This window comes from Drosophila pseudoobscura, chromosome X (genome assembly GCF_009870125.1).
Source record: "Drosophila pseudoobscura strain MV-25-SWS-2005 chromosome X, UCI_Dpse_MV25, whole genome shotgun sequence".
NCBI classification, from domain to species: Eukaryota; Metazoa; Arthropoda; class Insecta; order Diptera; family Drosophilidae; genus Drosophila; species Drosophila pseudoobscura.
In genome coordinates, this window is record NC_046683.1 from 44,452,480 (window position 1) to 44,474,137 (window position 21,658).

A 21,658-nucleotide genomic window follows, 5' to 3' on the forward strand; every position below is an offset into this window, starting at 1 on the left:
ATTTTAAGGACATTCAGTTCAGCCATAGAGGGTTTCGCAGGGTTAAAGTGAGAGCAGAAGCAATTACCATAAATTACTTAGTTTTTCCTTCAGCAACTCTCACTTGGGAGCTAGGAGCAAGTTTATAGCTAGTTCTGGATTTTATACACGGCAGTGGAAGAGTTTAGGGATATATTAGTTATGTGGTCTCCGAAGCCATAAAGTACATATGTATGTATGTATACATATATGATCAGTATCAATAGCCGAGTCGATGTAGCAATGTCTGACTGACCGTCTATCCGTCCTGTTAATGAGCGCCTAGATCTCAGAAACTATAGAAACTACAGCTATAGAGCAACCCATTTTTGTATTCAGACTCCTGTGATACTGTAACACTGTTACAAGTGCATGCAGTGGCTACGCTGCCCCTTGCACGCGCTTACTCATTATCTCTCACTCTTAATCGTGCAGTGCGTTCCCCTTTCCGAGGGGAGCGAGATACAACGGGTTCTGTTGGCTTGAGAGATAAAAGAGAGAGAGAGAGATGTAGCGGAATAAAAAATAATAGTAGACAAACCGAAATAGATGAAATATTTTCAAATTCTAATCAAATATGTAGGTCATTAGTTGGATAGATGATAAACAGAATGCAAGAATTAACAGTAAAACATAACAAGAGCTCGCGGTTCCTCTCTTTTTCTCTATGCTTTTCCCGTCATGACAAATGCGAAGAAAATGAAGAGAGATCGCGGAGAGATTGCCCCTCCCCGAATTAACCAACAAATCAATTCATTGTTTTTGCGAAAAGACGGAGTGAGAGAGGGAGAGAATGCGCCAGTCATCGGCTCCCTCCGATGGACGAAATTACGAGCAGAAACTATTTGGCGATAATAAAATATCGGGAGACTACCCAAAGTAATATATGGGACGACGACCCAAAATGGTTTACATAATGGAGAGATATATATATGAAGCTATGTTTTGCCATTTATTTTTTGAAACTGCGTGCAAAAGTTGCACACAAATAATCGATACTAAGCTATGCATTTGATGTGTATCGATATATGATATTTTACCATCTCAAAATTTCGGAAATTGTCATCACTCGAGTAATAGTTTTTCTTCGCTTCAACTGTTTTGATCAAAATGTCAAAGTAAAAATTCATCTTTACATAATTTGATGTATATTATTTGATTTTGTTATATATTTCAATGTATTTAGTGCCAGCAGATGTTGGATTAAGGAGATAAAACTGCCAAGTCCAACGGAAATGTAGTGCCCTTCATACGCAAAATTATTTGTTGAACCACCATTTGATGTGCCTAAATTCGGAATTGAATCGAAATTGAATTAAATTCAAAAGATGCCAATCTATATTATTTTTCCGTTGATTGCTGTGTCCGGCGCGGTAGGTTTTCTAATCGGAGCCCTTGCGCAGCAGGACATATCATATCGAAAGCTAAACAATACGATGGTCAGCGATGCGTATGTGTACCAGAGCCGCCGTAAGATATTCAAATCGGTATGAATGAAAGATTGATTTGACACAACCATTGCTGAAGCAAAAATCCCTAATTCTATCTGTAGCTATCGTTTCTAGGGATAACATCCCCAGCTCCAGCTGCAGTACAGCCAACACAGAATTCGGTGAGCACAATGAGTGGAAGTACCTTCGCGGGGAGCGAAACTGAATCGTCGGAAATCGAATTATCACCCGATACTGGCAGTATGTCTCTGTTTGAGCAATTCATTCTTTGGAGCCGTAGCCAAGTAAACCACGTGGTGAGTGCTTTAAGAGTTGTAAACCATCTGTCCAGAAATAATTTAATTCCCAATTCGAACCTTTACAGATCATGTTCATGACCTTTTCAATAGGAGCTGAACAGCCTCAATACAAGGAGATATCACATGTAGCCAGCATTATGAAGTACGGCTTTCCTGGAATGGACGAGATACATGTCTATAAGAACTTTGTGGTCTCGTACGATAGACGCAATCGCATCGCCCATTGGGTCTGTGAGCATCTGAAAGGCGAATGCCTGACCTACAGAGATCCACAGACCCTAGAAAAGCCCAACGAATACATACCCGATGCTAGTATTCCGACCATGTTCAGTGCGAATATGCGCGACTTTCGAAATTCCGAGTGGGTGGGGGGCCACATGGCGTCGCCTCAGAACTACAAGTGCGACATAGCAATGTTCACCGAGGCGTACAAATTCCCCAACATAGTTCCAATCAGTCGGGCCCTTAAAAATAATGTCTGGTTGCGTCTGGAGCACTATGTCCGCGAACTGGCACTCAAGTCGGGCTCGGTGTACGTATACACCGGTCCCATGTTCATGCCACAACGCATCACCTTCAGGAACTGGGCCATCCGTCACCATGTGATGGGTATGAATACAGTCGCAGTGCCCACCCACTTTTTTAAGGTCATTATCAGTGAGCACAAGCAAAATGATGATTTGCCCTTCGTGGAAGGCTATGTGGTGCCCAATGCCGAGGTCGACGCTGAAACAGATCTCCGCTCTTTTCTGGCTGACGTCCGGGATATTGAACACTTTGCCGGACTCAAGTTCTTCGACGGTGACCAGCGGAAGCGACTTGATTTCACATCAAGCGATAGTTCACTAGATATTGAATATGTCAACTAAATTATCATTTGGCACTCGCTGGCACTTAAATAAAATTAATTGATACAACAGAAATGGGGAAATGAAAACTGCCCAACTCCTTAATTCGTTGGCAAAATTCGCGGAAATTGTCGCGAGTGGCGGCCCAACAATTGGAGGTGTAATACTTGCTCTTACATACACGAACAGCAATGGCGGGGCCAATTTTCATTAAATATTTCCAAACTGCATATTTGTCATGGCCACGGTCAATTTATATGTTTCCGAACTAGAATCTAGGCATTTGTTAGCAGGATAAAAAATGTATTAGAAGAAAATTGGAAAATTGATTTGCAGACTGGTTAATTCCTTCTTATAACATTTTTCGATGCGCTAAAACGGAAAACGGACCATAGAGTCTGATCGATTAAGAGGACATCCATACTGAAGAGCACAATACATATTTGTATATATGTATATTCCTAGAGCAAATGAATCTCATTTAACAGAACAGACAATTCCACAAAACAAGAAAGTAAATTACAGTGAAAATCTCTACACATTAGTGGTAATTAGACATATTTAATTCATCTATACATAATTTGGAATTCAAGGAGTGGTGAAAATTTTGCAAATTTTGTCCTTAAATAGGCTTGTAGTCCAATTTTGATTCCAGCTTCTTGTTGCCGGCAATTTTGCGCACCGCCTTCATGAAGTCCTCCTGCAGAATGAACTCACGTTCGGCGCGAAGGGCAAACAGTCCAGCCTCAGTGCATGTGTTGCGCAGGTCGGCACCGTTGAACGTGTCGGAGAGCTTTACAATGGCCTCGTAGTCCATCACGCCCTGCTTGGAGAGCGGTCCTGCGTGTATCTTGAGTATGTCCATGCGTGCCACTTCATTGGGAAGAGGGATCTCAAGCTTGCGGTCCAAGCGGCCTGGACGTAAAAGGGCCGGATCGAGAGTATCCGGACGATTCGTGGCCATAATCATCTTCACTTGGCCAAGCGAGTCGAAGCCATCCATTTGGTTGAGCAGCTCCATGAGAGTGCGCTGGATTTCGCGATCGGCGGAGGACCCCTCGGAGAAGCGGCGCCCTCCAATAGCGTCGATTTCATCCATGAATATGATGCACGGCTGATGGTCGCGGGCATAGGAGAACATCTCGCGTATCAGGCGCGCACTTTCCCCTATGTACTTGTCGACAATCGCCGAGGAAACCACCTTCAGGAAGTTGGCGTCCATCTGGGAGGCGATGGCACGTGCCATCAGGGTCTTACCTGTACCAGGTGGCCCGTAAAGCAGGCAGCCCTTCGGCGGGTTGATACCCACGCGCAGAAAAAGCTCCGGGTTCAGCAGTGGCAGCTCGATTACTTCGCGGAGCTGCCGTATCTGCTCGCCCAGGCCACCAATCTCGCTGTAATTCACGTCGCCTGGATCCTCGTGAACCATGTTGTACACCAGAGGGTCGACCTCGCGTGGCAAGTACCGCATGATGGTCAGCGTGGTAAGATCCAGGGCGACCCGTGTGCCAGCCCTTAAGTGCGATTTGTTGATCTGACGCCTGCACCCGACGATGTAGCGCGGCCCGTTCGACGACTTGACAATGAAGGTGTCCGGAGTCAACTGCTGGATAACATCTGCCAGCATCTGGCCAACGCTCTGCAGTGCCTCCAGGTCACCCTCCGACTTCTCGTATTCGACCTTCAGCACCTTTTGCTTGTCACGAAGTCCCTTCAAGCGAGCCTCAGTCTGGCGGTGCCCCATCAGCTTACGGCGGTAGTTAACCAGGGCCTTAGTGCGCTCGCCTTGCATGACCGAACTTGCGGTTGGTGCATTTTCACTTTTAGTTTCTGGCGCCTGTGCCATTTCAAAAATTCTGCCCTCCTCTCAGTTTGTAATACAATAAAAAGCAAGCAAAAAAATCCAAGCCTCCTAAAGTGCCGAATCACTCTAACGTGCACGGAACTTAGAAGTTCAAAAGAGTGAGAACCAGCTCTCAGGGATGAATTTTTCGATTTAGCAGATTTCAAGCGTTTGACCGATTAATCGTTAAAGCGTGTTATTTCCTGTATAATTAGCTAATTAGAAAAAATTAAATAAAAATTGCATTAGCATTAGAGAAGCTATGACTTATAAAAAACAGAAACAAAAAAAAACTGATGGAGGAACATACAGTAAGGACTGACAATGCTAGACAAACTTTGAGGCAAATTCAAACAAAGAAGACACCATTGAAAAATATAATTTCCTTGGTAATCAATTTTGTAGTGACTAGGACATTTATTATAAAGTATAATCTTGTAGCACTATGAATATTAAAATGTACCAACAAACAAAGCTGCAGCTACTGGATACCCTTCCAAATTTGATTGAAATTTTTTTTGGAACAAGAAAGTATATCATACAAGTTCTAAGTTCAGGTTCAGGTACGCACTGTTGCATAATGTAGATACATAAGTGCTGTAAAATGTTAAAGTGCCTGGTAAATGGCGCCACTAGAATGCGGCCATAAATGGAACCTGAATGCCAATTATTCCCAATATATGAGAAGCCCCCAAGCTCGCAACTTTATTCTATTCCGCAACATATTCTTAACACTTCTAATTTAACACGCAAAATCATAAAGAATGACTATATCCGCACCACAAATAAAATGTTCTTAAATATGTTAATAATTTTTTGTAGAGCCTTACAAAAAGGTCATCACAAAAATCAACGATATCTTTTATAAGGATTCGCTTTCATCCAATACACAAACCTTATAAAACTTAGCATCGCTTTAACAGAACTTCAATAAAAAAGTTGGAAAGCTCAATGGAGCTTTTACGGTCTACAGGTAGTGACACAGAAACCTCTAATCAATACAATGCAATAAATAAATGTGAGAACAAATATTAAATATTTGTTTATTTTATAATTAATTAAACTATTCATAATTTATGTATACTTAATTCCAGGTGGCTATAGATTCTGTAGTTCTTCCTGCTTCGCCTGCTCCATATGGACAATATAAGCCTTGAATTCTTTTAGTCAATGGAGCTCTACATTGCTCTAGGGTTGTAAATGTTGTAAGTTGTAGTTGTAAAAGTGAATAACATGTATCAGGTCCTCGTCTTCTGCCTACTGTTCTTATCTACTCAGGTAACACCTCAAGAATGATCAAGAATTAAAACCTAAAATGTTCTCTCCCCAAAAACATTGTTACTTTATTTATCTTATTTAGATGGAAAAATAGAATATTAAATTCTAATTAGCATTCCCATTGGTCCACACGTAGTTGACGGGAAGAAGAGAATTAGTACTCCAGCAAAGGTTTATTTGATATCACAATATCTAACTGGTGCATACACCGTAGCTTTTAATGGCTGTAGTACACTTCTGGGCTGCCACATCGAAGTACCCGCCATCTTCACACACCAATACATTCATTTCTTTGCCATTTGTGCACGATAGGTAGTTATGGCAACCCTCCACCTGGGCCAACTCGAAGCCACTGTCGCGCCCGTCACAGCGATCCCAGTCACACTTCTGGTCTTCGCGTGGCATGCAAGCCTGTCGCTCCTGGTTGAAGAAATAGTCCACTCCGCACTGCAGCCGCTCGGGGTTGGGATCAGGATTTCCAGAGCCGAGATCCCGGCAGTAGAAGTATCCTCGGCAGGTGGCACCATCCGAAACAAATTTGTTGCGCACAGCCAGCTTGTTGGTTCCACACACGTCCACTGGCAGGGGATGCTCGCCACAATCGACCTCTCTCTTGTCCACACATACCTTCTTTTGCACATCGTAATACTTTCCCTCATCGCAGGTGTTGTTGACTAGTGAAAAAGAACTGCTGCATGTGTGGAACATGTTGCAGTGTTCCTCGTCGAGGAATGGCACGTTTGGGGGCACGATGTCGCACCACTCAAATTTGGCGGCGCACGAAGTATTCTCCGCATAAACGCACTGCTGCAGCGCCTGGTCGAAGTACTGGCCGGTGCAGACCCCGCTGCCTTTCAAGGTAGCCCCCTCGCAGTAGTACCAATTGGCACAGTTGAGGGTGCTGCCCAAGTAACCGTTTGTTTTCTTAGTGCATGGACTGTCGCAGTATTTGGTGTCCGCGGCACTCGCGCAGTCGCTACTCTTAAGTTTGAAGTATGGTTTGGACCCGCTACAAGTTCCACCAGTCGTGCTGATATGGTTCTGACACAAAATCCACTCATTACAGCCGCCCGGCTTGCGGAGCTTAGTGCCATCCGCAAACAGTCGGCAGACATCGTCGCCAGAGTTCAGGAGCTGGGTCTGGCTGCTCAGCTGCAGTACGAGAGCCAGCAGCAGGGCATGCAGATAGCTTGTCAATCCTGGAATGGTAGACGAAATTAACTGTCAGTACGAGTATCTACGTTCTGAGCTCCAATGCCAATCGCCAGTACCTCGCATTTCGAGATACACTCTTCGTCCCTCCAAGTAGAATAATTTCAACTAACTTTCTTTGGTTCTTCTACTGGGCCTTATATAGGCACCACACTCCAAACTGCTTGGTTGTCTTTGGCAAATGATAAGTCACAGATTTTCCAATTAAACGGGGCTATAATTTACAAACATTTTGTCTTTTAAAATAGATAAGATTTGCCGTTTTGACTCGATGGCCGCTGACATAAACAAAATTAGCAATTTTTTCAGCTGTATTTTTTTTTTGGTAACTATACGGCTACAATCTGTCACAAAATACTTTAGATAAGAAGATTCAACTTTTCAGAACACGAAAGTTTTAATTTCAGCAATTATGATGTACAAGGCTAGTGATAATGAAAATTCCCTATATTAGAGAAAATTTGACATATTTAATTTATAAACTATTGTAGTGGCCCTTCCTTCCCAGCTTATATTTCCAGGTGTTCCTGCTCCCACGCTTTATTATTAATGCCACTTGCCTATAATTAATAGAAGCATAAGAATGGAAAGCTGCCATCAAAAAATGGGGAATCCTATTGCCTTATCTAAATAATCCCATTTCGTTTTGACAATAATTGTTCATGGGACTTTTTAAAAGATATTATTATTTTATCTAAAAATCCTGTAATATTAATTGTTTGACATATTTATAGGGTTTTTTTGACGTATGTAACTAATTATTCAAATAGGCAGAAACGTTGACGTACATTCGCCCAGAATAATTTGTTCGTACTCCCTATGCATATTGTGCGCTATACTACTCACTAATTCGTGTACCACGAATAAATCACTGGCCAATAATATGTGAATATATTATTTATGGCAGTGCTACAATTGCGGAGTTGGCTTCAACTCCTTCTGTGTACTAGCATTGAAATGGGAATAAAATAAATGTATGAATGTATCACGTCCATACAGCCAGGGTAAACGTTGTGGAAAGGGTATATTTGTCTTCGTTTTGCAAATTCTAGACATATTTTTGTAATTCTAGCACCATATACGAGTATGTACTAGTATTGTATCTCATCCTTCCCGTGAATCATACACAACCAGCTCTGAGCATATTTATAGCTCCGAAAATGGAGCCTTTACTAAGATAAGAATACGATTATTTTTAAATTACTAAGCGACTAATTCACTGTATATCATGTCTTTTATTTATAGCCCTGATAAGTAGTGGACAATCTATTGTTTTGACAAGACAAGCAAACATTGAGGTGGAGTTTTCCGAGGCTGGTGGAGTTTCGATTGCAATTTCTGGATGGCACATTTAGTCATTGATCAACGCGGTAAACCGTTTTAGCCATAGAATCAAGGGTAACTGCAGCGATATCCAACTTATTTCCAATGACTGATGACTAAGCAAATGTGGATAACATATTCCGATCGACATCGACGACCACCGACCCGGTGAGATTGAGACACGTCGCTTGCACTTCGATGGCTTCTGCCATGAACGCGGTTGCTCAGCCACTCATTACTTATACTCTCTTGTACGTTATTTAAACTTTTTGTATGGAAACCTTTGGATTTTAACATGAATTGTCATGCACTGAAAAAAAATCACTTTGGAGAAACACTTTCTGTTGAATGGTTCTCATCAAAAGCACTGATTTCGAATGGTGCTAGAGTTGAAAATTAGCGAGTCCTCTTGATATCTATGCACCAATCGATCTCAGTTCTTCGATTCGAACTGTAATTGTAAGAAGTGTCCTGCTGCTCGGCTGCTCCTGGTCTCCTGCCGGCGCTGACTGGAAGCGCAGTCTTTGATCGGTCGGGCCCGAGATCACGATCGATTCCGTGGCGAGTGCCGCTGATGACTGTGTGAACGACAGGGGCGACCTCAGTTTAAATCTGAGAAACCTGTTACACCTGAGAAGATTTCCACAATAGACGTTGGAAGTGGTCCGGCTGCCAGTGTGAGTGTGTCCCCCATGCACACTCACTTCTGCGAGCACTCTATGTAGATGTCGCAGATCCACTCACATTTCTGCTGGGCTGTCTTTTGTTGCCCCTTATGGCATTTGACGAACAGCAGAAGCAATAGCAACAGACCTCTCCAGCTCGATGCGCTACATGTAATGGACACCTACCTTCGAGTTCGAGTATAAGCCTGTCGTTGGCTTTCCACGGCCCCAAGTAACCCAAGTGTCTAGGCCCTAGCACACAACTGCAACTGGTGCTCTTCCTTCTGCCATTTATGTTTTCTTAAGTTTGGTAATTTAATTCAAGCGTACTTGGCTTTCATTTGAATAATTAGAATTGCATTGTCTCCAATTTCAGCTGACGGCCCCCTCTAACTCGCCGCGAAACAGGAAGCCAGCCTCTCACCGCAATTTCATCGACTTGTTTTTGGTTCTGTCCATACAGTAAGCAGTACTATTAAAATCCTGAGAAAACTAACAATTTCCCTTACAGTTTCCTGTCCAGCTTTTTTGGCACTAGGGTTCAGAAAAATCAGTAATAAAATGAACAATCGCGCTTACGCAAGGAATGCATCCGAACAGCATGGTCTTGAGGGAATGCCATCTAATCATATTTCTATTGTGATATTTTTATCGCTGTGATTGCATTCAGTACCTAGAATTATAGGCTCCAGTCCACATTCTGACTAAAATATACCCAGTAATCTTAGGTCTAATAAGGTTGGGGTTCTCAAGATTTGAACATCCGATAGATCCAAGCGTTCTTACAGGCAATCAAGAAAAAATGTATTTCTAACACTTCTCACATACCTTTGTACGAATACAACATATCATTGTTGAATACAATTACTGGGTGTAAAAACATGCGTTTAATGTTCGATAGCGTCTATAAAAAGTCTTCATTATCGCAACGCCAAAGCCCGCACACCCTTCAAGCGTATCCGCCTACAAGGCGTTAATGAAAAACTGAATGAATGATAGCGAATCGATTGAATAAACTGAGTTAACAATCGGCGATCGCCTAACCAAAGGCGACCACCGTGCCCCTGCCATGCATTTCATGCACTATAGAAAACTGACCAAAATTTAAATTTTGTACGGAAGGGAACACTCAGAACCAGGGTATATTATTGCTATAAATCGGTCCATATAGACAAACAATCGATCTTACCTATTACAATATACTGATGCGAAACTTATCTACAGATATTTGATTGATTATCGAGAAAAAATACTGTGAACGATAAGAAAGGCTTTTATTATAATTGTTTGACTTAATCATTCAGGATTAACTATAAAAACTTAAACAAAGGACTGGGAAGGACTGCAACTTTAAGTTTCCGACATCATTAGACAGTCTTGACGTGTCTAGTCAGAGTGTAAACAGAGTGCCATATAACTTACAGCAAAATAGTTTAAAAGCTGGCCATCTAAGCTGGCCTACATAGCCACAGAGAGTGAGACAATGAATGCTGCGTGCAGAAGACGCGGAGCATTTCCTTCAGTCAGTCGATAAGTTTCAAACAACATACTGATAACCATATCCGAGTATAAAGTATCATTGGAGCTGAGTATCTTTCATTCGAGCACCTACAATTGCTGTATTGCTACTTGTCGTGATTGTATCCGGGAGAGCAGTACACGGTTCAGGCACTTCATTTTGAATGACAATAAACGCCATTTAATAGGAAGTGTCAATAGTACGACAGTGTGCGTATGAATTTGTTAATGAGCCCCCTCCGGGAGAGTAGTTTGCGCTCCGCCCTCCGTGCTCCAGATATGAACGTAATTACTCCTGCGATAGCGCGTAGCACCAAAAATCACTTGTTGAGTTAATCAAGCGATAAATATGGTTATTGGTATTATCAGAAGATTGGCTACTGATTCGCGGCACTCGAAACAGTTTTCTTTCGCTCCCATAAATGCCTCCACTTTGGCAGGGTCACCACTTAGTCGTTCGCGAATTTCGGACTACTTCAAAGCTGCTGATCGTCTTGAAAATGTGCAACACCGTTTTGTGTGGTGAGTGACTAGTAGGTGCCAATTCTGAAACTTTTACTATGTACGCGTAACGTCTCTGTTGTTGGTATCAGCTCTATGGACGCTTCTAGTGGTCGCAGCCGCATCTGCTCAACTGTCGAGTGTTTGCCTCTATGAACCGGACGGGACGCGAGTGCCTGTGGCGACCCATTGCGGTCGCTTTGCGGTATGCCAGCAGGGAGAAGTGGCTGCCATCGGCAGCTGTCCCCGCGGGCTCCACTTCAATCGACAACTGGCCGAGTGCGATTTCCAGTGGCGAGCCAACTGCTTGGGCCTGTCGCCATTTGCAGGCACTAATACCAGGGCAGATGCCGAATGCACCTGCACCTGTTGCGCCGATGAGTGTCCGGACATTGACGACGATAAGCCAGGTTTAACCACGTCGGTAACAGAGCCTTGCGACACGGACACGGAGCCGTCAAGCTCAGAACCCGCCGTCACAAGCTCTACGAACCCCACAGAACCCGATAAGTCCACGGATGGTGTCTCCGATGAGACCACAACCGATGAGCTCACAACCGACACGAACAATGCCGTCAACACCACGCCTTCCCCTCCATCTGCTGTGCCCACCTATTGTTCCAGCCAGCGCGATGAATGTGCCAACCAGACTACCAACGTCAATCTGCCAATTCCCGGAGTGTGCGGAAGGTACATTCAGTGCAGTAATAGATGCGTCAATGAGATGAGCTGTCCCTCCGGCCTCTACTTTAACCCCATAAGCGAATACTGTGACTTCCCGGAGAACGTTAATTGCACACCATCGGTCATCGCAGACTCCTCAGAAGATATAGAGGGACCCTCGGGCACGACGTGTACAAGCCAGGGCGTCTGTGCGGGCATGCGTGACGGCACGCTGCTCGCCGATCCCGAAACTAATGGATACTTTGTGTGTCAATGCCAATGCCCCATCGCAATGCCTTGCGACGAGTACACCAAGTTCAATCAGACTGCTCAGGTCTGCGATTGGGACACGAGCGCCGAATCTACTGCGGTTATCTGTCCCGACGGTCTGGTCTACAATGCCACCGCGAATGAGTGCGATTATCCCGAAGGCTATGTTCCAGAAGTCGCCTGCAACAGCACCAGCAACGTGTGCCAGGGCGAGGAGGAAGGAGCCCTGTTCCCGGTCGATGGAGTGTGCAACAAGTTCTATAAGTGCAACTACAACTGTGCAGTTGAACAGCAGTGCCCAAACAACTTGATCTTCAACGTAGAGACTGAGATCTGCGACTATCCCCAAAACGTGCAGTGTCAATGGCCTCATACGCCGCCCTCAGGACCGAACGCCGGACCCTCGGGCATCGCTTGCGAGACCAACGGACGCTGCCTGAATGCACGGGAGGGTACCTATTTACCATCCGAGATTAGTTGCAATGGATATGTCATCTGCCAATGCGAGTGCGAGGTCGAGTTGACGTGTCCCGATGGCTTGTACTGGGACCAGGACCTATTGACTTGCAACTACAGCATAAACGTCAATTGTACTCTATAGCTTAAAGTTTTTCAATAAAAAATATAATTTGTATGCCAAGAAATCGTTGGCCTCTCCACGCCGATACTTAAACGATAGGTAATGGTGGTCTGCGCTCATAAATCACTCTAATCAGTCTTGGACAGGGCGCATTTCAGCAGCTGCGTATTATCAGTACTTTGAGAGGCCCAATTCTTTTCGATAAGCTAGACGAAAGTGGGAATATGTATGATATAAATCATATTGTGCATTTTATCGCCTAATCGGCAGCCTTTGTGGGTAGGTTTGGCAGAAAAACTTGATACATCCAGACGAATGTCTGGCCTATTTGGACGTGTACATTTTCAGGCAAACCAACAAGAAGAGGTATATTTATAGATAGATATAAGAATAGTAGAACAGACCGTGAACGTTGATTTGCTTTACGAGTATTCAGTGTACACCCTCTGAACGATTTGACAATATTTTATACGGTCTTCATACTTAAGGCTACCCCATTCTCTCTCTCTCTATCAATCTATGTATGTATTGTAATCGCCGTTAGCAAAAGGACGGACTGATTTGTCAGCGAATGCGGTGGCGGATTATGGTAGGTCAGCCAACGCAGCCGCGACCTCTCTTAGTTCTGCTCGCTTTTATCATGAGGGGATGGGATTATCATATTTGGGGATGGCTGTGAACAAATTTTGGTTGCTTTAGTTCGAATCAAACAAGACAAGACAAGATGTGGGTGTATCACACATCCACATTCACCACAAAACTAATATATCCACAAAATCGGGCACTATCGGCTGTCCAAATTGATCCAGAAAAGTAGATAAAGATATTGGAAGTAAACTAAATGAAGAGAGCCCTTTGCATGCAGAAAAAGCCAGAAAATATTTCAAATTAAATAATTTATAAGATACGTTAGAATCATAGAAACAGATCACAAAATATTTTAATTCGTAAATAGAAAATACAATACAAATTTATAGCGTTTTATCATGAAATATACAATGAGATCTGACATACAAATTTGCTCAAGCGCAACTCGATTTCTGGCACCTCCCCCTGCATTTCTTAATTGGGAAACGTGACTGACTGTTTTATAAATAGTGACAACATCCTCTGCTTGTATGAATACTGAATACGCTGATAATATCAAGAGTGTTCCCACATTATCATCTCTCTGTGCCAGGAAAAGACATTTAATTATTTTAATTGCCCGAAAATATAAAAGACGATATGGACCGATGGCTCTTCAGTAGACGCTCAATATGCGTGGCGAAAAGATGTCTCAATCAAAACATATACACTTTGGTAAGTTCGCTCCCACTGATAGAGAAAGGCTTTCTTATAGTTCTTTGATTGCAGCCTTTTCTCTGTGCCTTACGGTTTCTATTCTCGTTGGCTCACTGAATGCAGAATGTTGCAAAGACGGCGATAAAAAGATCGACGAGGATGATTGCACCAAGTATTATGCCTGCTGCACCGGCAAGTTCGTTCAGAAGTCTTGTGATAGTGGGGACTGGTGGAACTGGCGAACCGGCGAGTGTGAAAAAGACTTCGGCGAGTGCAACTCCTGCGAGACCCCGACGTGTACCGAAGGTGAATTGGAAGAGAACCCCTCAGACTGCGCAGGATATCTTGAGTGTGAGAACGGAATCTTTGTGATCAAGAAGTGTCCCGATCAGTATTACTTCAATACCACACTTAATAAGTGTGTTGAGGACACCTCTGGAGTGTGCGTTGGATGTGTGGAGGGAAGCACTAAGGCGGACTCAGATGGAGACTGTACAAAGTATGAAGTCTGCTCAAGTGGAAAGTATGTATCCAAATCATGTGGCACCGGAGATTACTGGAACGCGCTTAAAGGCAAATGCGAAAAGGACAATGGAGAGTGCAATGGAAACAGCACATGTACAGAGGGACAACAGGAGGTGAATCCCGCAGACTGCGCTGGATATTTGGAGTGTATCCATGGAAGCTTGGTTGCTAGAAAGTGTCCAGACTTGAACTACTTCAATGTGACAGAGAATAAGTGTGTTCTGGACACCGAAGGCGTTTGCATCAGCAAAGTCTGCGACCCAGAGTGCTGCGATAAATCCAACAATTGGATAGGGCCTGTAGATAAGAATTGTTCTGCCTTCATCCAATGTGTCTATGGCATCAAATTTGAACAAAGGTGTCCGAATAACCTGCAGTTCAATCCATCCACGCTTGACTGTGACTTCCCTGAGAATGTGAAATGTGATGACGGTTCTGCGCCACCCAGCGGTCCTAATGCCGGACCATCTGGCACCTACTGCGAGAGCCATGGTCGTTGTGTTGGCCAGCCTGATGGAACCATGTTCGGCGATGCCAGCACGACGTATAGTAGCGCCTATGTGGTCTGCCAGTGCGAGTGTGAAGTGGACTTTAACTGCAACGCTGGATTGCTATATAATCCGCAGCTCAAGGTCTGCGATTGGCCCGAAAATGTGAAATTCTAATTACTTCAATAAACATATATTTTGAACAGCGCATTTCACCTGATACTGTGGGTTCCTTACAGAACGGATTATCACAAGCCGATGCTCAAGATTTTGCTTTTTTCATTAAGCTGAGATATATTTTGAAAATAGTGACTCTATGCCAGCGGTACTAGAACTTTAGCTAGTGCATTTTGGGAGTTTTTCAAACAGGGATTTCAGTCCATATACATTTTTTGTGTTTCTATTTTATATTTACTTTTCTCTTGCTTCTTATAATTAACAAGCTTTAGCTTAATCTACGGGTAAGCTTTGAGGATACAGAAATAGGTGATACTTATAGTAGGATATATATGATTATATACATATATGTATGTATGTACCACATTTTTTTATTTGCATGCAATTGTTACAAGCGACGATTTTTAGGTTTACGTGCTGAAGTTTTTGTCTTTGAAGCAGCTTTATTTCCTTTTTCCTTCACTTGACATTTCGCGATCTTGGGATAGTCGCAACGCGACGTTTTGGAATTGAAATGCAAACCAATGGGACAATCCATTACCAGGAACATCATGTTGCTGCAAAGTAAAAACTTTCCACAATCTTTCTGGTGAGCAACCAAAGAGTTCTCTTTTTCTTCAGGGCAGACCCCGGCGGATGTGGCTGGCTCTTCTAGTTGATGATTTTCATGGCCCACAAGACACTTGGCATCTTTCGGCTTCATACAGATCCGGCGAGTGGGACTAAAATGCTGATTGGTAGGACAAACGCGAAGATGCGGCTGCTTCGACTCGCAGACAATGTACTCACTGCAAGAGCCTTCTTTTGCCAGAGTCACACCATCTTTCTTACCGGCGCACACTCTGTTAAATGTATCCAAAAGTTGTTTTGCCACAGGTCTCTGCTGCTTTGACGGTCTCCGCGTGGGTGGGGAATCAATTTCCTGAGGCTCCTCATCCTCCCCACTCTCCGAGTTCGATCCATCGTTGTAATTATTTGGCTTGGCCTCGAATATGCAGTCTACGTCTACGGCATCATCGCAATGTAAAGTCTTGGGATTAAACAATGTGCTTCCGTCGCAGGATCCGATCACAGCGTTCCCATCAAGACACACATAGTATCCCCTACACGTTCCATACATGGGTAAAAGACCCCCATTCTTACCATCACATATGGAGGTCTTAAACGAGAAGCCGTCCTTTGAAATCATTGTATTTAGTTAGTTCTTTAATCATATTTATTCCTTCATGGCATTCGGCGCCACTTGTACCCACTTGTATTCGAGCCAGTGAAGTTTTGTATAGAAGGCAAAGTGTCCACAGCACTCCTAGAAGCTTCATATTGCGTTTCGCTATCGAACTGAACTTTTCCATTCATGGAACATCGTTTTTATACACCAGCATTCAATGAAAATTTGCATGCAGTGCCAATATGTAAAATGTTCTCCATATGATAATATCAAAGAAATCTGATAAAAGCTCAAGTACTCATTCGCTATCTACTCGTTTATTTCTTTACTAAGAATTGATAAGGAGCTTCATAAAAAACACATGTAATTTCTGATAAAAACATACCCACTCTTATGCACATATGTATGTACATATGTACATACGTAACATATTTACATACAAACGTAGACCGTACCGAATCAAAAGATGTAGTTGATACATTTCGGCGCCCCTTTTGTAGTTCATAGCTAAATAAATAATACACAAAGTGTGAGGTCTAAATTCAAAAGTTAATTCGTTTTGCATTCCATTGATCCCATTTCAATTTTGAAGAAAAAAGACAAAAACTTCAGATGCAGTCGATTAACTGCTTTCAAGGGAAACGAAACAAACCGTCAAACGACGTGCTGCTTGGTCCAAACATTCAGGCTTAGTAGATGCACTTCTTGAAGGAGCATTTCAATCGAAACGAACCATACCTTCAAGTTTCTGTGGTGCACCTCTAGCCTCTGAATGAAATATGGAAAAATATCCAGATTTCTAGAAAAGTTAAAGATTTCTAAAATAAATATCGATGTTGGCCTAAAAGTAGGCATCTCTACTGATAAAATAGTTTGTTTCGTCCCCTTTCCCCTTTATTCTACTGAAGGGATGTTTCCTATTCAGACAACTTTCATATATTGTCTCTCATCAATTCTTTGTTAATTGTTTTTTTTACTATCTAGCGTATAGGAATGGAAATACGAGCAGAGAGATAGTAGCCATCAGAAATTACCAAATATTTAGAACCTGTTGTCTATTTCCTTGACCAAGATACGCATTTCTCAGAGCTGCCATAAACCATTATCAACTTTAATTAGTCATTATCGAAAAACGGACGTACTGTTGATATGATTGGCAGGCGACTATCTGTTTATGCCTAAGAATTGCCAAAATGTGAACAGAATGATTCAGTTCAGTAATTTTCAAACCGTGGGATCATAAGCACTGGTACATTTTCGAGAATCATTTCAGACTTCATTGCTATTCTATATCTAAAGTGTTGCATTATAAGTTTTAAAATTTACTAGTGATATTCAAAGCATCCTTCGACGGAAAATACAAAATTTATAAAATGAAAGGTAAAGGGGTTAAGACCTATATCTCAGCTATTTAATTTGGATTTCATACTGCAAACTAATATTGATAATTTTATATATTTTCTTCTCGTTTCAGTGTTAGACTGTAAATTTTTTACGTTCATCGCTTACTTTTTAGTAGCTGTCTGCGATGGCACCCCGTCTTCATACCGAACTTCTGGTAGCGCGATGAACGACTGCCGATCCCCTCTAGAAGTGGACTCTGCCTTTTGCGTGTCGTTGCCTGTCGGAAACTATAAGTATCCCTACGACTGCAGTGCCTATATTTCGTGTACCGAATCGTGTGCAGAATTGGAGAATTGCCCACCCGGAAAACTTTTTAATAATTTTCTTCGTATCTGCGATACACCGGAAGCCGTTGATTGCACGGCTTCGACTTACCCAGCGCCTCAAGTTGATCCTTGCGTTGGTCAACCAAACCATACTCTACTTCCGTCCGATAGTGCCTGCAACGAGTTCATCGTGTGTGTGGACGAGCACAGTGAAGTGGACCAGTGCCCCGGCCAGTTGCTGTTTAATCCAGACCTCCGCATCTGTGACTATCCAAATGAAGTCTGGTGCTACGGTGACCATTCAACCCAGGTAGTGCCAGAAGCAACAATGACCACGCAGGGGCTTTTCAACGAGTGCGTCGGTCAGGCGCTGGGAACTTGCTTTCCGTACCTAAAAAACTGCCAGCAGTATTACTATTGCTTTGGCAACAACTCATTCACAATCCTTCCCTGCCCCAATGACAATTGGTACAACCCGTATAGCGGGCATTGTGGTCCGGAAGTCTCATCAGAAGCATGCCGCGAAGTGACAACGTCTACAGGTCCCATCACCATTCCTCGGTCAACCGCAGACTATAAGGACTACCTATGTGCTGACCAGGTGCTGGGCGTCGCATTCCCATTGGAATCGGACTGCCAACAGTACGTTCTTTGCATGGGCAATGATCAATGGACGACCGCTAAGTGTCCAGTGAATGCTTGGTTCGATCCGAAGACTGGCGATTGCGGACCAAATGTATCGCCCACAGCGTGCCGCGACACATTTACCACAAGCCCAACCGTCCAAACTACCCAAAACTTGGACGATCTCTGCGCCGATCAGAATCTGGGCTTCTCCTACCCACTAGTAACGAACTGCCAACAGTATATCCTATGCATGGGAGATGGGAGCTACAGCATAGCCAATTGCATTTATAACGCGTGGTATGATCCTCAAACAGGCAATTGCGGCCCTGACGTTGCACCTACAGCCTGCACGGAAAACGGAATCGCTACTGGATCGACTGCCAGTCAATCGACCACTCCTTCCACCACATGGTCTACCAGTTTTACCACCATTCAAACTCCCGACACGACGACTAGTCTGCCAATTGATTCGGAAATCTGCTCAGGACAGAGCGAGGGTCATTACGCTTCCTATCCCGAAGATTGCAGAAAATACATAGTATGTGTGAGCCCGGTGCCTATTGCCTTTTACTGCATGGAAGGATACTACTTCAATGAGGCACTGCAGAAATGCGTTGATTTTCAGCTAAGTGACTGTCCAAAAGGAGAGACGACAACTTTATCGCCGAGCTATACCACACCAACCCCAAGTCCAACGGTCTGCCTCAACAGTGCCGGCAACACCGTGCCGTTTCCAGATAATTGCCAGTGGTTTCTTCGGTGCGTGGACGATGTCCTGTATATGATGGGTGTGTGTGGAAGTGGGGAGTTTTTCGACCCATTAACAGGGCAGTGTGGTTCCGATGTATCCCCCGAGGCCTGTCGATGGGACTACGACTCAACCACTTCACGTCTAGGAACAACGGACGATCCAACGACTCTCAGTACACCAAGTACTCCAACTACAGAAGCTATAGATCCCTGCGAGGGCATGCCTGACGGTAAACTTGTTCCCTATCCCTCCGACTGCAGTAAGTTCATACAATGTGTCCGACCTTTACCCATCGTCTACGACTGTGCAGACGGCCAAGAGTTCAGTGCATTCCTCGAACGATGCATGGCGCCGTGGGTTGCAAATTGTACGATCCCAGCTACAACAACACCGCTTCCTTTTTCCCCCACAACTGATGGGACTCCAGCTCCGGATAGCTTTTGCGCTTATCAAGCCGAAGGCTCACTAGTCCCTTATCCCGGTAATTGCAGCAAGTACATAGTTTGTCAAGACCCCATTCCTGTGGGCTATGCGTGTGCAGATGGAGAAGAGTTCAGTCCAACCGATCTAGCCTGCATGGAACCCCGGCTGGCCTGTTGCAATCCCAATAATTTGGTTTTCTTGTCTAATATGAACAAAAACCCAAATACCTTGATCTGGGAGTCCCTTGAGGCGATCGCAATGTTCTTTTGGTAGTATATTGATGAAATATTAAATGTGCATTAATTGAATGTGCAAAATAAAACGGTTTTCCTTATCCCGTGAGGTTAACATCGGGTTTAAGTGGAGAATACCGCAAAGTAAACATCGTCTTTTAGTGGAGTAGCTGGCATCCACTGCTGGAGGCAGTGCAAGAGAGCACACCAGTGTTCCAGAACAAGTCAGCAGGGCAATTCAACATAGTGGCCGTTGGGCCACAGTGGATAAATTTGTGACAGTCTCCGGGAAACGGAATATATGAATTCGGGATGCTATTCTTGCACAGCGACTGAGCATCAAGCGGGGCATTGTTATTCGGGGCTGGTGTAGGCCAGATCATTGACGGAGGAGTGGCAGCAGGAGGCACTGTAGATGGGATCATGGGATAGTTGGGATCGGTGGGTGGCACGCTGTTCCATGGTGGCACAGACTTGCAGCTGACGTACTGATAAGGCTCGCAGCGTTGATTTTGCGCGTTGAATAGATAGTTGTTGGCACAGCGAAGGGCCCGTTTTTCGTAGAAGCGACTACAGTCCCCAGGATATGCGCTGTATTCAACAAAATCCTCTGTGTCTGTGCTACGGCACTCGGAGTACTCTCGGTTAACGCAACGGTAGTTTCGCTGGCTCCAGAATAAGTTGTCCGGACACTGCTGTACGTAGGGATTGCCTTGGAAGCAGGTAATGTACTTGCTGCAGTCATTGTGGAATGGCAGTAACACAACGCGGCCGGGATCATCGTAGGGTGGGCATTGTCCCATCCCAATAGACATGTCAGCATTGATGGCCTGCGCAGTACAAAGATTTTACATGGAATGCAGATGCTCATTGGGGCTACTTACCACGTCATTATATGCCTCACCTCCAACAGCGGCAAGCAATGCTGCCAAGACCACCCAAGCACAGACAGAACGACGCATCACTTTTATAAGACAGGAAGGAAGATGTGTATTATTTGTAATGTGAATATTTTACAGACAGTCTTACTTTTGATTTCCTCCAGAGATGGCTCAATAATGGTATGATGACCACCTTTAGGTTTGTACCGTCTTTTATACAAAACTCCTGTCACCTCATCAAGGGCAAGTACTTCAATCGTATTGATTGCATTGCCTTCTTTATTGACGAGAGTTTGTATTATGGGAAAATTTCTAGAGAATCACTCTTGAAAATCAAACAGATAGCACTATGCAACCAATTTCAGACGGGACTTTCCTTAAGATGGACTTTAATCTTAAAGTATTTCTTGACATTTTTGTATTCTCTTACCAAGAGAAGTAATCTGTTTAATGTTTAATATGTACGCAACAATCGACTTAACCGGACAATTTTATCATTCCAAGGCCCACTTAACCGGACAATTTTATCATTCCAAGGCCCATGAACTCATGCAAGTGAAAGTGATTCGATCTGAGTTTTATATTAAGCTGATCAAGAATATATATGTATACTTGATATAGTCGTAGCCAGTAGTCCCATTAGAATATGTACCTACTTTAAAGCTTTATGAGGTCGGAAATGTTCCCTCTTGCTAAAGCTAATAATAAGATTTATTGTACATACAATGCTGAGAATTTATCACTGTGATATGTCAATATATATGATAGATTGTTGTCGCCTGTAAATCGATATAAATACCAATGCATTCGACTAGCAGTTCATTTAGACGTTAAGCAGTGTATTGTCCACATCTCTTTGCGAAGTACATTCAGTCATCAGAAATTAAAAACCAGTTCTCTACACTTTTAACAAACCATGTCAGTGGTTATACAATTTTTGCTTGTAGGAACTCTGATCTTGT

General features: G+C 43.5%; 8 protein-coding genes across 8 annotated transcripts; 4 read left to right on the forward strand and 4 right to left on the reverse strand.

The window, feature by feature from the left end:
- The first annotated feature begins 1,142 nt into the window (after positions 1-1,142).
- Tengl4 (Testis EndoG-Like 4) lies at positions 1,143-2,691 on the forward strand. Its single transcript, XM_002134771.3, has 3 exons — positions 1,143-1,505; positions 1,571-1,765; positions 1,834-2,691. The coding sequence occupies exons 1-3, from the start codon at positions 1,347-1,349 to the stop codon at positions 2,635-2,637; spliced, it is 1,158 nt and encodes a 385-aa protein (XP_002134807.1). The 5' UTR covers positions 1,143-1,346; the 3' UTR covers positions 2,638-2,691.
- A 444-nt stretch (positions 2,692-3,135) lies between these two features.
- On the reverse strand, positions 3,136-4,537 carry Rpt4R (Regulatory particle triple-A ATPase 4-related). Its single transcript, XM_001353244.4, has one exon. It carries the CDS (start codon positions 4,460-4,462, stop codon positions 3,239-3,241), a length of 1,224 nt encoding a protein of 407 aa, XP_001353280.4. The 5' UTR covers positions 4,463-4,537; the 3' UTR covers positions 3,136-3,238.
- A 1,237-nt stretch (positions 4,538-5,774) lies between these two features.
- On the reverse strand, positions 5,775-7,167 carry LOC4813087 (peritrophin-48). The gene is made up of 2 exons (XM_001353245.4): positions 7,009-7,167; positions 5,775-6,936 (listed from the first exon to the last, which is right to left on the reverse strand). The coding sequence occupies exons 1-2, from the start codon at positions 7,013-7,015 to the stop codon at positions 5,930-5,932; spliced, it is 1,014 nt and encodes a 337-aa protein (XP_001353281.3). The 5' UTR covers positions 7,016-7,167; the 3' UTR covers positions 5,775-5,929.
- Positions 7,168-10,866: 3,699 nt separating this feature from the next.
- Positions 10,867-12,533, forward strand: LOC4813254 (chitin-binding domain protein cbd-1). The gene is made up of 2 exons (XM_033382277.1): positions 10,867-10,977; positions 11,049-12,533. Exons 1-2 carry the CDS (start codon positions 10,878-10,880, stop codon positions 12,488-12,490), a joined length of 1,542 nt encoding a protein of 513 aa, XP_033238168.1. The 5' UTR covers positions 10,867-10,877; the 3' UTR covers positions 12,491-12,533.
- Positions 12,534-13,661: 1,128 nt separating this feature from the next.
- On the forward strand, positions 13,662-14,976 carry LOC117184479 (chitin-binding domain protein cbd-1). Its single transcript, XM_033382279.1, has 2 exons — positions 13,662-13,771; positions 13,826-14,976. Exons 1-2 carry the CDS (start codon positions 13,729-13,731, stop codon positions 14,941-14,943), a joined length of 1,161 nt encoding a protein of 386 aa, XP_033238170.1. The 5' UTR covers positions 13,662-13,728; the 3' UTR covers positions 14,944-14,976.
- A 174-nt stretch (positions 14,977-15,150) lies between these two features.
- Positions 15,151-16,278, reverse strand: obst-G (obstructor-G). The gene is made up of 2 exons (XM_001353248.4): positions 16,197-16,278; positions 15,151-16,120 (listed from the first exon to the last, which is right to left on the reverse strand). The coding sequence occupies exons 1-2, from the start codon at positions 16,260-16,262 to the stop codon at positions 15,332-15,334; spliced, it is 855 nt and encodes a 284-aa protein (XP_001353284.3). The 5' UTR covers positions 16,263-16,278; the 3' UTR covers positions 15,151-15,331.
- Positions 16,279-17,323: 1,045 nt separating this feature from the next.
- LOC4813561 (uncharacterized) lies at positions 17,324-19,964 on the forward strand. The gene is made up of 2 exons (XM_001353247.3): positions 17,324-17,491; positions 17,586-19,964. Exons 1-2 carry the CDS (start codon positions 17,485-17,487, stop codon positions 19,853-19,855), a joined length of 2,277 nt encoding a protein of 758 aa, XP_001353283.3. The 5' UTR covers positions 17,324-17,484; the 3' UTR covers positions 19,856-19,964.
- Positions 19,842-20,933, reverse strand: LOC4813639 (peritrophin-1). The gene is made up of 4 exons (XM_033382286.1): positions 20,845-20,933; positions 20,700-20,779; positions 20,294-20,645; positions 19,842-20,224 (listed from the first exon to the last, which is right to left on the reverse strand). Coding segments are annotated over exons 1-4 (684 nt in total). The 5' UTR covers positions 20,846-20,933; the 3' UTR covers positions 19,842-19,973.
- Between the last annotated feature and the right edge of the window lie 725 nt (positions 20,934-21,658).

Coding starts and splice junctions, on each gene's coding strand:
- Tengl4 (XM_002134771.3), top strand. CDS start 1,347: ATGCCAATCTATATTATTTTTCCGTTGATTGCTGTGTCCGGCGCGGTA. Junction 1,506..1,570: donor GCCGTAAGATATTCAAATCG/GTATGAATGAAA, acceptor TTCTATCTGTAG/CTATCGTTTCTAGGGATAAC. Junction 1,766..1,833: donor GTAGCCAAGTAAACCACGTG/GTGAGTGCTTTA, acceptor GAACCTTTACAG/ATCATGTTCATGACCTTTTC.
- Rpt4R (XM_001353244.4), bottom strand. CDS start 4,462: ATGGCACAGGCGCCAGAAACTAAAAGTGAAAATGCACCAACCGCAAGT.
- LOC4813254 (XM_033382277.1), top strand. CDS start 10,878: ATGCCTCCACTTTGGCAGGGTCACCACTTAGTCGTTCGCGAATTTCGG. Junction 10,978..11,048: donor GTGCAACACCGTTTTGTGTG/GTGAGTGACTAG, acceptor TGTTGGTATCAG/CTCTATGGACGCTTCTAGTG.
- LOC117184479 (XM_033382279.1), top strand. CDS start 13,729: ATGCGTGGCGAAAAGATGTCTCAATCAAAACATATACACTTTG. Junction 13,772..13,825: donor ATCAAAACATATACACTTTG/GTAAGTTCGCTC, acceptor CTTTGATTGCAG/CCTTTTCTCTGTGCCTTACG.
- obst-G (XM_001353248.4), bottom strand. CDS start 16,262: ATGAAGCTTCTAGGAGTGCTGTGGACACTTTGCCTTCTATACAAAACT. Junction 16,121..16,196: donor CTTCACTGGCTCGAATACAA/GTGGGTACAAGT, acceptor ATGATTTCAAAG/GACGGCTTCTCGTTTAAGAC.
- LOC4813639 (XM_033382286.1), bottom strand. Junction 20,646..20,699: donor GTGAGGCATATAATGACGTG/GTAAGTAGCCCC, acceptor TGTACTGCGCAG/GCCATCAATGCTGACATGTC. Junction 20,225..20,293: donor GCCTTATCAGTACGTCAGCT/GCAAGTCTGTGC, acceptor TCCCATCTACAG/TGCCTCCTGCTGCCACTCCT.